The sequence below is a fragment of the Cygnus atratus genome, chromosome 14 (genome assembly GCF_013377495.2).
Source record: "Cygnus atratus isolate AKBS03 ecotype Queensland, Australia chromosome 14, CAtr_DNAZoo_HiC_assembly, whole genome shotgun sequence".
In the NCBI taxonomy this organism is placed as follows: Eukaryota; Metazoa; Chordata; class Aves; order Anseriformes; family Anatidae; genus Cygnus; species Cygnus atratus.
The window spans coordinates 9,189,085-9,201,994 of NC_066375.1; the positions used below are offsets into that span (position 1 = coordinate 9,189,085).

General features: G+C 68.6%; 2 protein-coding genes across 4 annotated transcripts; one reads left to right on the forward strand and one right to left on the reverse strand.

Moving 5' to 3' along the window:
• Positions 1 to 2,159: 2,159 nt before the first annotated feature.
• SNCB (synuclein beta) lies at positions 2,160 to 4,766 on the reverse strand. 3 transcript variants are annotated; one of them, XM_035559797.1, is made up of 5 exons: positions 4,646 to 4,766; positions 3,740 to 3,778; positions 3,316 to 3,434; positions 2,338 to 2,427; positions 2,160 to 2,192 (listed from the first exon to the last, which is right to left on the reverse strand). In XM_035559797.1, exons 1-5 carry the CDS (start codon positions 4,764 to 4,766, stop codon positions 2,160 to 2,162), a joined length of 402 nt encoding a protein of 133 aa, XP_035415690.1. The 3 variants fall into 3 exon arrangements, with proteins under 3 accessions (XP_035415690.1, XP_035415691.1, XP_035415692.1); XM_035559798.1 differs by lacking the exon at positions 3,740 to 3,778; XM_035559799.1 differs by lacking the exon at positions 2,338 to 2,427.
• A 1,149-nt stretch (positions 4,767 to 5,915) lies between these two features.
• Positions 5,916 to 7,319, forward strand: EIF4E1B (eukaryotic translation initiation factor 4E family member 1B). Its single transcript, XM_035559754.1, has 7 exons — positions 5,916 to 5,933; positions 6,090 to 6,178; positions 6,273 to 6,368; positions 6,467 to 6,530; positions 6,655 to 6,768; positions 6,878 to 7,017; positions 7,205 to 7,319. The coding sequence occupies exons 1-7, from the start codon at positions 5,916 to 5,918 to the stop codon at positions 7,317 to 7,319; spliced, it is 636 nt and encodes a 211-aa protein (XP_035415647.1).
• The last annotated feature ends 5,591 nt before the right edge of the window (positions 7,320 to 12,910 follow it).

Consider the following 12,910-nt stretch of genomic DNA (forward strand, 5'->3'; position numbering starts at 1 on the left):
GCTGCGGGCTGGATTCATCCCTCCACACCCGCTCTGCCCCAGCCCCTTTGCAGCCTCCTGGTCAGAGTAAGATGTCTGGCTTTGCCCCAGCTGTCCCCGTGCCACACTGCTCTCCTGCCCTCCTGGGACTGCTCTGCCGCATGCTGCAGGACTTCTTGGCAGGCTAGGAGAGCTCTTCCAAAAAGCTGGGCTAAAACAGGTTGCCCTCCTTCTGCCACGGGGCTGAACCCCTGCAGCGCTGCTCCCTGGGGACCCACTGCAGCAGAGCTGGTCCTGCAGTAGTCCCAGCCTGGCTCTGGGGACACAGCTCAGGGGGTCCCACGACCCGCTGCAGTCTGTCTCACCTTCAGCTGCTGCCTGTATCTGCTTCCCTCCCAAAACTGTGCTCCCAGGCGGGTGGGACCAGCGCCAGCCCTGCTCCCACTGGGGAGAGCCCCAGCTCAGGCCGTTTAACAACGTGCCCAGCAGTGCATGGTGAGTGCTGCAGGCACTGCTGCAACTGGTGCAGACACGGGGATTGGAGCCAGGGCAGGGATCTGCAGGCGTCGGCAGACCTGTTGTGTGCCTGTGCTGACTGCTGCAGCTTCGCTCCTCACCGGCAAAGCTGGTGAGCCAGCATGGGTGAGGAATTTAATACAATATGCACAGGGGCAGACTCAGCCCAGCCTCTCCCCACTGCCTGTGCTGCAGCCAAGGGGCTGAAGGCCGGCTGGGGACCCAGTCTGGGCTGGGCGTCCTGCCCTGTGGGAGTTGGAGGCCCAAGGATTGCCCTCTGGGGTGGCCACAGGAGGTCCTGCTGCAGTGGGCGGCTCTGGGCGGTGTGTGGCAGCAACCTGCCCTGCAATGGTCACGCTGCAGCCGGGAGCCACGGTACCAGGCACGTCCCCAGCACCCCGAGGGGAGCAGGGTCACGTAGGAAGGTGAGGGACAGCAGAGGAGAGGTTCCCCTTTGCTGCATGCTCCCAGCACAAGGATTGGGGTGCCTGTCCAGAAGGCACCTTACTGCACATCCTGCTGCTCTGGGTAGGCGTGAGCCTGCAGGAAACCTGTGCCCAGCACCTGAACCCCCTTTGCTAGCACAGCCTGTGTCTGCTGGCAGTGCCCGGGGCCAGAACTGGAAGGGAACCAGTGCTTGAGGCCAGGACCGTGTCCGTCCTCCTCCTGGCTTAAGGTCCTCAGCCCCAAAGGTCCCCTCCATTCACAAAGCACTGCAGCCAGCACGGGGATGCTGCCAGCACCCCAGGCTCAGCCAGAGCGTGCCGCCTGCTGCCAGAGCAGCAGCAAGCACACAGGCAGGAGTTTTGTCTTCACGAGGACCTGCTCCCACAGCCTGCCCCAGCCCCTCAACTCTCCTCCCTCAAACCCGCCAGGCCTGGCCAGCCCTGCCACCAGGGAGTGGGGGCAGCCGCTCTCCCCAGGGACCCCACAACCAGGACCAGGGGGCTACAGACAAGAGTTGGCTTTATTCATGGACACGGGGGCAGCTGTGTCACTGGCAGCTGCCCTCGTATTGCACATCCAGCGACGGGGGCGAGGGGATATCCATGCCACGTCACAACACAGCGTCGGCCCTACGGGACCTCGGGGGGGGGGCGCGGGCACCGTCACCACCCAGCAGGCTGGGGAGCGGGCTTGGGCGCCGAGGGCTCACAAAGGCAAAAGACCCGTCCACCCATAGACAGAGATATATATATAAAAAAAAAATAGTTCCACGACAACCAGAGCAGAACCACAGGGACACGCGTGCAAGCGGAATGTACAGCAGCCCGCGAGCAGGTAAACATGCTTTGTACAGACACGGACACACCGGGAGCAGCCGGGTTTATGGCGCTGGGAGGGACACAGAGCGATAAACCCGGGCTTGGCAGACACACGCACACACGCACGCACACCGGCCCCTGCGAGCAGCGCCCACGGCTCGGGCACACGCCAGGGCTCCGGGGCTTGGACACAGCGGGTTTCTCACTGCTAGACACGATACGGAGACACGGACACGGTCCCTTGGAACGGAACTGGAGGAAGAACTTGTGAGCGAACGGGGCAGGGGCACCCCTGCTCCTCCCCGGCACGCGGGCACCGGCTGGGGCAGGCTGGGGAGGAGCAGGGGGCTACCGGCGGTTCGTTGTGCTGCTGGTGGAAGAGGCAAGGACGGGGGTCCATTATGCCTCTGGCTCGTATTCCTGGTATTCCTCCTGCAGGATGGGCAAAGAAAAAGCCTGTGAGAGAGTCCGCCTGGGGCACGGAGCCCCTGTGCCCCCCAGCCCCACACCAGCCTGCCCTCGAGGCTGCAGGGCTTAGCGCAGCCACGCCACCCGCAGTGCCACCCCGGCCCCTCACCTGCGGGGGCTCCTCGTAGTTCTCCCCCTCCGGCTCCAGCAGCGGCTCGACCAGCGGCTCCTCCACAGCCTCCTGGGCCACCTCCTCTGGCTGGGGGCGAAGCAGGATGGTCAGTCCCACACAAACAGCCCCCCACGTGTCACCCACGCACCCTCCCCGCCCCTGCCAGACCCGGGGGACCTGGCGGAGACCAGCCATGCACCCGTGATGCTGGGAGCTCCAGTTGTGGGCACCAGGGGAGTGGGATCAAGACAGGATGGTGTGGTATGGGGCAGGGTGTGGGGGGCTGGAGGGCACCCTGCACTCATAGCAGCACACCTAGCCGGGAGGTGACAGGCAAAGGGGCTGTGGGAGCAGGGCCCGGGTGTGTGTGGCCCTGCAGTGCTCCCAGCCTCATCCCTGGATGGATGACGTGTGCTGGCACCATATGGCCCCTTTGGGCTCTGGCAGGGCTGTGGGAGCATCCTGCGTCCCCAGCAGGGCAGGGTGGTGCCGGGAACCCCTCCCCGGTGCTGGCAGAGCGGCCGGCAAGAAGCAAGGAGGGTGGCCGATCCCCCCAGCGCAGCGGCAGTGCCTGCTGTGGCCTCATTTCTTCAGCTGATGCTATTTTGGGCTAAGCTGGAAGCGAGCGGCTCATCGGGGCGGCGAGATGCAAAAAACCCGCCGCCCCTCCCAGCCCCGCGCTCCTGCAGCTGTCAGGTCACCGCTGCAACGCCGGCCCCGCGCCGCCTGCCGCCATGCGGGACCCCACGCACGCACACGTCCGCGGTGCACGTATCCATCACACTGGGGGCAGTGGCATCTGTGTCCCCCCCCGCCAGCCCCAGGCACGCTCAGCTGCGGACCCTCCGGCGAGGCGCTGGGGGTGCCACCGCATCCATCCTGCGGGGCTGGGGATGGCCAGGGGGCTCTCTGCTGGGCCGGGGGCCGTGGCAGCCCCGCTGCGGGCACAGCAGTGCCGGAGGGTGGGGGGCTCACCTTGAGGTCCGCAGGGAACTCCTCCTTCTTCACCAGCCCGGTGGCCGCCGCGATGTTGCCGGCACCCGAGAAGGCGGCTTCGCCCAGCTGGGACGCCTGCTCCTTCGCCTTCTCAGCCACTGCAAGAGGCGGGGGCGCGCGTCAGTGCCCCCCCCTGTGCCAGGAGAGGGGCCTGGCCGTGGCGCAGGGAGGCGCTGGGCAGGATCAGGCCCTTCCCGCCTGCGTGCCCAGGCGCTGGGGAGGGGAGGGGGCCGGGACGGCGCTCTGCAGCTGGGCACGGAGCGCGAGCAGCGCCGCAAATCCTTTGTTGCGGGCCCTGTTATATAAGAGGCTTTAGCCGGGTGACATCAGCCCCTCAATTAGCCCCTGATCTCGTTAGCAGGGCCATAGTCCTGGGGACAGAAGGGAGCCAGAGGGGCCGTACCTGAGGTGACGCCTTGCACCACGCCTTGGGTTTTGCTCCCTGGGGGTAGAAACAGAGAGAGATGGGGTTAGAGAGCCCCACGCACCGCACCGTGCCCGGGGCCCTGGTAGTGCTCCATGAGCCAGGGCCGCATCCTGCCCGCACCCCAGGTGGGACAGCCGGGGGCTGAGCCCAGCACCCTACAAGGCTGCTCCAGTCCCTGCAGGAGACCCGGGTCGGGGCAGCACAGGACCAGCACCACCACACACCGGGCAGGACCGAGGCCGTGCCGCAGCATGAGGCGTCCCGTGGGAGCTGGGGTCGGTGCCCGGAGCTGAGGCCAGCACAGCGCGGGCACCTCCTGCAGGACGGGGCCTCGGGGGTGCTCCAGAGCTCCGGACCCCCCACCGGGGCACGCACCCTGGGCAGGATGAGCCCCTGCTGCCCTGCCAGCCCGAGGCACGGCTCAGCACCGCTCCAGCCCCCCGCCACACAGCGCTGCTGGCGGGACGGAGCGGGACGGAGCAGCCAGCGCTGCCCCGGGTCCTGAGCAGCCCAGAGCCGGCCACCTCCCAGCAGGGGGGTCCCCAGACCCCGGCACACCAGCACCAGAGGCAGGGCCCGACCACCAGCACCCCTTTGCCCCGGAGCATCCCCGGCAGGGCCCCTGCGGGTCGCAGCGCTGGGGGGGGGAGGGGGCTCAGGGGTCCCAGCCGCGGGGGTCCCGTCCCCTGCACCCCGCACACCCCCGGGGCTGGGCCAGGGGCTGCGGGGGACACCGGGCGGGGGGGGGGGGGGGGGGGGCGCACGGGGACAAGCGGGGACAGCAGGGGGATGGGCAGGAGGCTGCAAGGGCAAACGCAGGAGGATGCAAGGGCAGGCGCGGGGGGGGGGGGCGGGGGGCGAGGAAGGGGGGCAGGCCCTTACCGACATAGAGGACCCCCTCCTTGGTCTTCTCGGCGGCCTCGGCCACCCCCTGCTTGGTCTTCTCGGCGGCGGCGACCACCCCCTCCTTGGCCTTGGACAAGCCCTTCATGAACACCTCCATGGCGGCTCTGCGGGGAGAGCCCGCACGGCTTCACCCCGGCCCCGCGCCCCCCCCGCCGCATCCCCGCGCCCTCCGGGCCCGGCCCGGCCCCGCCCCGGCCCCGCCACCCCCCCACCCCGGGGCCCCGCCGCCCCCCCCCCGGGCCCCGCCGCGCCGCCCGACCTGGTTCGGTGGCGGCGGGGACGGGAGGGGCGCGGAGCGGGCCGGGCCGAGCCGGGCCGGGCTGCGGCGGGGCGGGCTCAGTGCGGCTGTGCCGGGGCCGCGCCGCGATGAGATGCGAGGGGGGGACCGTGCCGAGCCGGGCCGGGACCGGGCAGAGCCGTGCCGAGCCGGGCAGAGCCGTGCTGAACCGTGCCGAGCTGTGCACAGCCGTGCTGAGTGCGGGCAAAGCTGTGCCGAGCCGTGCCGAGCCGTACCGAGCCGTGCCCAGCCGTGCCGAGTCCTGGCAGAGCCGTTCCGAGCCGTGCCCAGCCCGGGCAGAGCCGTGCCCGGCCGCCCCCCAGCCGGAGCAGGTCCCCCCGGCTCGGCTCGGCTCGGCTCGGCTCAGCTCAGCACACCTTGGCACCGCGCTGTCCCGGCTCGCCGCAGGGGAGCTGCGCCCCGCGGGATGCTGCCCCACACAGGCTCGGCACCCCCGGACTGTCCCGTCACACCGCACCTCCACCCCGTCCCCGGGCGTCCCGATCCCATCCCACGCTGTGCCCATAGCACCCCGTCCCCATCCCACCCCATCCCCGTCCCATCTCTTCCCGATCCCATCCCCTCCCCACCACAACCTGTCCCCATCCCATCCCCATCCCATTCCCTCCACATCCCACCCGGTCCCTACACCACCCCATTCCCCCATCCACTCCTCATCCCACTCCTTCCCCATCACATGCTCTTTCCACCCTGCCCCACCCCATCCCTGTCCCACCCTGACCCCATCCCATCCAGATCTGATCCCATCCCGACCCCATCCCTGTCCCACCCGGCCCCATCGCACCTCACCCCCTGCCCCAATCCCCCACCTCCTCCTGCCCCAGCCCCCGCCTTGCCCCCTCCCAGGCCCCCCACCCCTCCGCAGCTGCAGTGGGGCACCCGCCTCGTCCCGCCCAGCTGTGAGCCCTTAAAAATCCTGGGGGCAGCCATAGGGCTATGCTGGCCACCATGGCTTCAGGGGAGCAGGTGAGTCCTCTCCTGGCCCTGCTCAGCCCCTAGAAGGGCTGGGACCAGCAGCGGGGCCTGGGCAGCCCTGCTGTCCCCTTGGGGCTGTGGGGTGGGGGCCCCGTGTGCCCTACTGGGGTGGCCATGGGGCTCCTGGGGCTGTCCCTGCTTCCCCAGAGGAGGCAAGAGGAGCGGCGGCGGCGGAGGGTCCAGCAGCAAGAGGTGCTCCTGGCAGAGAGCCTGGGCAAGCACCCCCTGCAGAACAGGTACAGGGGGTCTGGTTGCGGGGAGCCTCCCCCAGCACCAGGAGGGGGGTGTGGGGGGGATTCAGCCTAGCTGATGCCCCCCTTCCCTCCCCAGGTGGGCGCTGTGGTTCTTCAAGAACGACAAAAGCAAGATGTGGCAGGCCAACCTGCGCCTGGTCACCAAGTTCAGCACGGTGGAGGACTTCTGGGCGTGAGTGCCTGCTGGGCGGGGGGGGCGACGGGACCCTCTGGGGGGGTTCCCCAGGGCACCGCTCCTCACTGCCTCTTGTCTCGCCCCCCCTGCTGCAGCCTGTACAGCCACATCCAGCTGGCCAGCAAGCTCACCTCGGGCTGCGACTACTCCCTCTTCAAGGTGCGACACCCCCGTGCTGTGGCACCCCAGTGCTGGGGGCTGGCGGGGGGGAGCCGGACCCTGAGCCGGCTGCGGCCGTGTGCTGGAGGTGCCTGAGCGTCCCCCTGCCTGTCCCCGTCCCCAGGATGGCATCGAGCCCATGTGGGAGGACAGCCAGAACAAGCGCGGCGGGCGCTGGCTCATCACCCTGGCCAAGCAGCAGAGGCACACAGAGCTGGACCGCTTCTGGCTGGAGACGGTGAGCGCGGCCCCGAGCCCGCCCGTGGGGTCAGGGTGGTGGTGTCACCCCCTGATGTGGCTCCGAGCCCTGGCAGGATCACCCCAGGCTCCTCTTTTCCTCCGTGCAGCTCCTGTGCCTCATCGGGGAGATGTTTGACGAGTACAGCGACGAGGTGTGCGGGGCCGTCATCAACATCCGCGCCAAGGGGGACAAGATCGCCATCTGGACCCGGGAGGCGGAGAACCGGGAAGGGGTCACCCACATCGGGTAACGTGTGGGTAACACAGGGGGGAGCGGGCTCCTGGTCCCAGCCGGCCCCACAGTGGTGGGGATGTCACCCCGGTGTTTGCCCTGAGCTCGTTCTCTGGGGCAGGGGCTGGTGATTTGGGTGTCCCGTCCTGTCCCCGGGCAGGAGCGATGCTGCCCCGGCCCTGCAGCCCCCTCTCTCCTGCAGGCGTGTCTACAAGGAGCACCTGGGCCTGTCGCAGAAGGTGGCCATCGGCTACCAGGCCCACGCGGACACGGCCACCAAGAGCGGCTCCCTGACCAAGAACAAGTTCGTGGTGTGACTGCGGGGGGAGCGGGGCCCCCCGTCCGACCCCACAATGAATGGCTGCAGCTCAGCCGGCTCCGTGTGTGTGTGCTGGGCACGAGGGTCTTGTTGTTTTTTCTTTTTTTTTTTTGGGGGGGGGGGTCCCCTGAGATGGGGAAGGTGCACGGCCTCATCCTGCGCCCCTCCCGCTGGGTGAGCGGGGCTGGGAGCACAGAGCTGGCACTGTCGGGGTTTGGGATGCTGCGTGTCCCCTGGCTGAGTGCCCGGGACCGGGTAGGATCATCCGAAAGGGGGCTATGGGGACTGAGGAGGGGACATGGGGGGGGGGGGGGGGGTCTGGAGGGAGCAGCCCTGCTCCTCCTGCTGCACTGCCGGCCGCTGGCCACGCGGTGGTGCCGCTCGCCCGGCCTTGGCCAGCTCCGGCACGCCGGGGCCAGCAGCACGCCCTGCCTGGGGGGGTCAGCCCAGCCCTGCCCTGCCTGCGGGGGGCGGCAGAGCCGGGACCCCCCGATAACGCACCGCCAGGTGCCTTTGTTTGTGCCCCCCCCTCCTCGCCCAGCAGCGGCTGCCTGAATTGGGGCTAGGGGCTGCTGCCCGGCATGGCCACCCCTGCAGCCCCCCGCCTCGCTATGGGGCTGAGCCCCAGCGCCCCCCACCCAGGGTGTGCCAGGACCCCCCCGTGTCCCCCAGCCTCCTGCGGGCTGTGCTGGGCTCCTGTCCCCATCCCCTCGGCCCTGCGCTGGGGACAGCGAGGGGGCCGTGCCCTTGGGGTGCCCCCCGCCACACCGCGCTGGTGGCCTTGGCTGGGTGGTGGCAGGGGCTGGGTTACTGCCACCTGCACGCAGCCGTAGGGAGGGCTTGGTTTGATCAGAAAAATAAGGGAGCTGTTTCTCTCTGTGGCTTTGTGGGCTCCCAGCAGCCCTGAGGCTGGGGACCGGAGGTGCCCACCCTTTGGGGGCACGATGGGCTCCATCCTCTGCTCCTGCCCACCAGGTGCCTGCCTGTGGGGGCACGGAAAGCCCATCGGGGTGGGGGGTGCTCAGCACCCCCCGGGTAGGTGCTATCATGGACCACCTGGAGAGCGTGGCAGTGCCAGGGCTGTCCCCAGCCAGGGTCACGCCGGGCAGCTGGCCCGTGTGCCAGCCAAGCTGGCAGCCCTGTCAATAATCATAATTAAAAATTAATACTGATCAAAAGGGAGAGGCAGATGGCAGCAGACAGACAGCAAGGCTGCGCGGGGGGGGGGGACACGGATGATGCTGAAGCTGGGGGGGCAGCAAGGACGAGGGGAGCTGTGGTGGGCAGTAGGGCAGGAGATACAGGGTCAGGGTGCGGTGGGGCCCAACAGGGACGGGGGCACATGTTGTGGGACCCACAGGGTATGGGGCCAGAGGAGGTGTGGGGCCCAGCAGGGATGGTGATGGAAGTACGGTGCTGGGCTGGCAGGGGGCAGGTGCCCACGTGCCCCTCTCCGGGCACGCAGCGTGGCTCGGCGGTGCTGGGGTCACCTTGCCGGCAGCTGGCACGCAGCCGGGGCCGGGCGCTGGGCAAGCTGCCAGCCCTCCTCGCCCTGCGCCACCGCGCTGGCAGCAAGGACAGAGCCTGCCCTGCGCTGGGCATCCCGGCACGCAGCCGCACGGGCACCCATCCCGCTGCCTCTGTCGGCACGGGCGCCGCAGGGTTAAAATCCCCCAAAGAAAGCGGGGAAGGAGCTGCTGGCTGCGTGGCGGGCGCGTGGGCCGGGGAAGAACAGCGGCGCTGGCTCACCGTGGGAGTGGGCAGGCGGCGCGGCTGCGGCGCTGGGGCTGTGCCACGCCACGGCCACGGGGGGCCCGCGCCCACCTCCCTGCCCCATCGCCTGCCCGAGGGACCACAGGGCCACCCTGGGCTCCTCCAGGAGGGGGGTGTGGGCATGCAGGGGGCCTCTGGGTGCTGCCAGCAGCCCCCGAGCACCTCCAGGGGGCTGCGTCCCATGGGGGACCATCACCCCCCGTGCCCCATCCCGGTGTGGGCACAGGCTGAGCTCGCCTTCCCATCAGGAGCATCGCGGCACGCGGTGGGGGTCCCCGCGAGGAGGGGTACCACGGCGCCGTTCCCATGACAACGTCCCCGGAGACCGCGTTCGGTGCGGGAGCAGCGGGAGGAGAGGGGCCCGCGGACCCCTCCTCGCTCAGCATCCCGCACGTGGTGGGGCAGAGCGGGGGGGCAGCAGGGGGGCTGCAGCCCCGTGTGGTGCTCCTGGGCTCGGCCCCATCCTGCAGCATGGGGCGGGTGGGCACGGCGGTGCTGGGGCCGCTCCCCTCCGGTAGCGGGGTTTGCAAGTAGGGGGTTTGTATAGTAGGGCTTGTGCAGTGGGGTTTGCGTGGTGGGAAGGGGTTAAGCGCCTGCAGGACTGTCCCCGCTGGCGGAGGCAGGGCAGAGGGGGACAGCATCTCCTGCCCTGCGCTGCAGGGATCCTGTACCTGAGCAGGGTCCCTCGCTGTCACTTCTCATCTGCGTGACGGTGGCAACCACGCTCCTGCAACACGGCTGAGCACTGTCCTTCCCCGCGGGGACGGGCTGGCACTTCCCCGCTTGGCAGAGGCAGGCGGGGGGAGCTGGCGGGTGGGATGGGGACAGGGACGGGGATGGGGACAGGAGCCTCGTGCCCGGGGGCCTGCAGACATCGCCGTGACGTGGCACTCTGGCTGGCTACAGGTGGTGCCCCGCCACCCTGCCCTGCACCTGGCCACCAGGGCTTTGGGCTTTGCTCCCCTGTGCTCAAGCAGTGACCTCGGTGCCCCCCAGCTGGCTGGCCCCCGGCTCGCAGCGAGCAGCCTGCATCTCCCCTTGACGTAAATGCCTCCGAGCAGCCCAGAGGCGGGGGGGGGCTCCATTAGCACTGCCACATCCCCGCTGCACGGCACCGGTCGCTCTCCCTGGGGTGGCGGCGGTGGCACCGCGTGTGCCTGTCCTTTCCCGGCTGGCTTCGCGCCCCGCTGTGCCCCCCGATGCCCCCTTGCATGGGGCTGCTGCTGCTGCAGCCCGTGCCCCCTGCCCCGCTGGGAGGGTTGGGGGATCGATGCGCCCATCGATCCCAGAGCGGCTCCGGCTGCTCTCCCACTGCCCTGCTAATTAATTGGCGGCTGCTGCTGCTGCTGTGGGAGCGCACGGCACCCGGGGTGGCTGCACCCAGCCCCGCCTGCATGCTCACAGCCCCACACATCCCCTGGAGGCCCCATGGGACCAGCACCAAACTCGGACCTGCAGCTGACCCCATAGGGCTGGCAGGCACTCGGGGGCTCAGGGGGGCCTGGGGCAAGCAGGAGCCACATCTGTAGGCAGTGGCCAGGGCTGGGGCAGGGGCTGGGGGGCATCTGGGGGAACAGAACCCTACAGGGGGCTGTGGGGCACTGCAGAGGGGTGCAGGGAGGGCACGGCCCCTTCCCACACTCCTGGACACCCTCGTGGCCGTGCCCGCCCCAGGCTGCGCCAGCTCCCAGCCACGCTCGGGGACGCTGCCTTTGTGCCGGGCTGTAATGAGATTTCTGCTTGGCTGCCTGGATAGAAAATCCAAGACGGAGGATGCGGAAAGCCTCTGCGAGCCCTGGCAGCCTCCCGCTCCTGCCCACCGAGCACAGAGGTGCCCCCAGCCCCGCACACGGGACCTACAGCGGTGCCGGGGGCATCGGCACCCGCTCCAGTTGGGGTGCCCACTGTGGTGGCTTTAACACAGTGCCCAAGCCGGTGGGTTTGCTGCCTGCTCCCCCCTGCTCCTCTCCTCCCCGTCCAGTCCCGTAGCGGGGTCCCCGGGTGCTGGCCAGGGAGGTCCCAGCGTGATGACACCCCATCACCGGGACCCTTCAGGGCTGGGAAGGGCGCGAGGGACAGCACCGGTGCCGTGCCCCAGGCTGGTGTCAGAGCCCGCTGCTCTCCAGCACAACAGATCTGCCTCCCTAAAAGCACCGAGCACTGCTGCGAGCGCTGGAGGCTGCGTGGGGAGGGCCGGGCCAGGGTTTGCTGTGTCTTAATAGAGCCCTTCCCACCCCCAGCATTAGATGCAGTTAATCTACTCCTGCAAATGGCTAATTTTGAAAATCCTCTTATCAGAATTAGGTCCTCAACATCCATATTTATTTACTTTTCATTTTCATAATCTTTCTGTTCCTTGTGTGGCTGCATTCGCACCCAGGCCCTTGGCTCTGCTTCCGAGCATCCCCCCTGTGCAGGATGAGGCCCGGGACATCCCGTGCCCTGGCACGTGTCCCAGCCCCGCATGCCACACGTTTCTCACACCACGGCTCTGCTGTCGGGGCCAGCAGCACCGGTGCCTGCCCATCCCGGCCCCCAGCACCTGTGCAGCCCAGGCACAGCCGGTGCCGGTGCGGTGGCCACATCCTGCTCACCCGGTGCGTGGCCACATCCTGCTCACCGGAGCCACACATTATGCACTGTTTATTCGTCAGCACTTCTCCTTTTGTAACTCAATTAGTCAGGCAGCAGTTTTGCTAATACAATGGTGTTTAATATTCTACTTCCTTAAATACCACAAATGGATGGGGAGGAAGCACGAGGACGATCCATTATACATGAGCTCAAATACATGTTTCAGTATTTGATGGGAGTTTGGAGAACCCTGGTGCTGGCCTTGCCCACTGATGCCGGGGCCGGTTGGGAGGTCAGGGGCAGGGGCTCTGCCCGGCCACAGCTCGGCCAGCACGTGGCACGTGGTGAGGGGCAGTGATGTGATGTCCCCAGCGAGGTGGCAGCGGTGGCCGGTGGCAGCCACAGCCCGCCGAGCCCCTTGGGGACACTCCATGCCGTGCCACCAGCACCCGGGTGACATTGCCTCTGCCCCAGCCCCGCTGCTTTCGGGCACAAGCCCTGGCAGAAAGGCTGCAGCACGCAGCTTAGCCACGACCGTGGCGTGCTGGAGAACAGAATTAATTTTTAATTCCATCTTAATTACTCTGAGTAATAACCCATTTACAGCACCTGGCGGGGCCAGCGTTGCCGGCATCCCCCCGGGGTGCAGCGGTGGTGGGACACACGGCCGTCCAGCTGCCCAGTGGGGTGGCACTGGGTGCTGAGCACCCTGTGCTGGGTGTATGGCGACGGCCAGGAGGACACGGCACAGCCCGGGTGTCCCCACCAGCATGGGCCAGGCTGGCCCAGCCCTGGCAGCAGTGGAGCAGGATCCGGCTCATCCACCCCCTTGGCTCCTTCCTCGGCAAGAGGGAGAGCGAGCAGAATTGAAAGTGATCTCCCCAATCTGTATTAATTAGCGTCTATTAACTCGTCAGCGCGCCCAGCCGCTTCCCCAGTGACAGCCCTGCCACGCCGGGCTGCAGCGCAGGAGGGACATCGAGGGTGAGAAGAGACGTGGCCGGCGAAGCCCAGTGGCGGCGTGGCACCCAGGTGGCACCGCGCGTCATGGGGGCAGCACGTGGCGTGGGAACGGGGCAGAGCCGGACCCCCCGCGTCCCTCCCCAGTGCCATGCTGGGGATCCTGGAGCCCGGGCTGGGGGTCCCTGCGCTGTGAAGTGAACCGGTCCCGGTTCCCATGGCAGCCCCCGGGAGCTCACGTGTGGCGCGGTGACTTCAGCAGGAGCAGATGGAGCGGCGAGG

Bases quoted from the DNA above. Each gene is read 5' to 3' on its own strand.
- SNCB (XM_035559797.1), bottom strand. From the start codon at position 4,766: ATGGAGGTGTTCATGAAGGGCTTGTCCAAGGCCAAGGAGGGGGTGGTC. The intron at 3,779-4,645 runs GTAAGGGCCTGC...TTCTACCCCCAG, and splicing joins GGAGGGGGTCCTCTATGTCG to GGAGCAAAACCCAAGGCGTG. The intron at 2,193-2,337 runs GTGAGGGGCCGG...CCCATCCTGCAG, and splicing joins ACTACGAGGAGCCCCCGCAG to GAGGAATACCAGGAATACGA.
- EIF4E1B (XM_035559754.1), top strand. The intron at 6,531-6,654 runs GTGCGACACCCC...CCCCGTCCCCAG, and splicing joins GCGACTACTCCCTCTTCAAG to GATGGCATCGAGCCCATGTG. The intron at 7,018-7,204 runs GTAACGTGTGGG...TCTCTCCTGCAG, and splicing joins GAAGGGGTCACCCACATCGG to GCGTGTCTACAAGGAGCACC.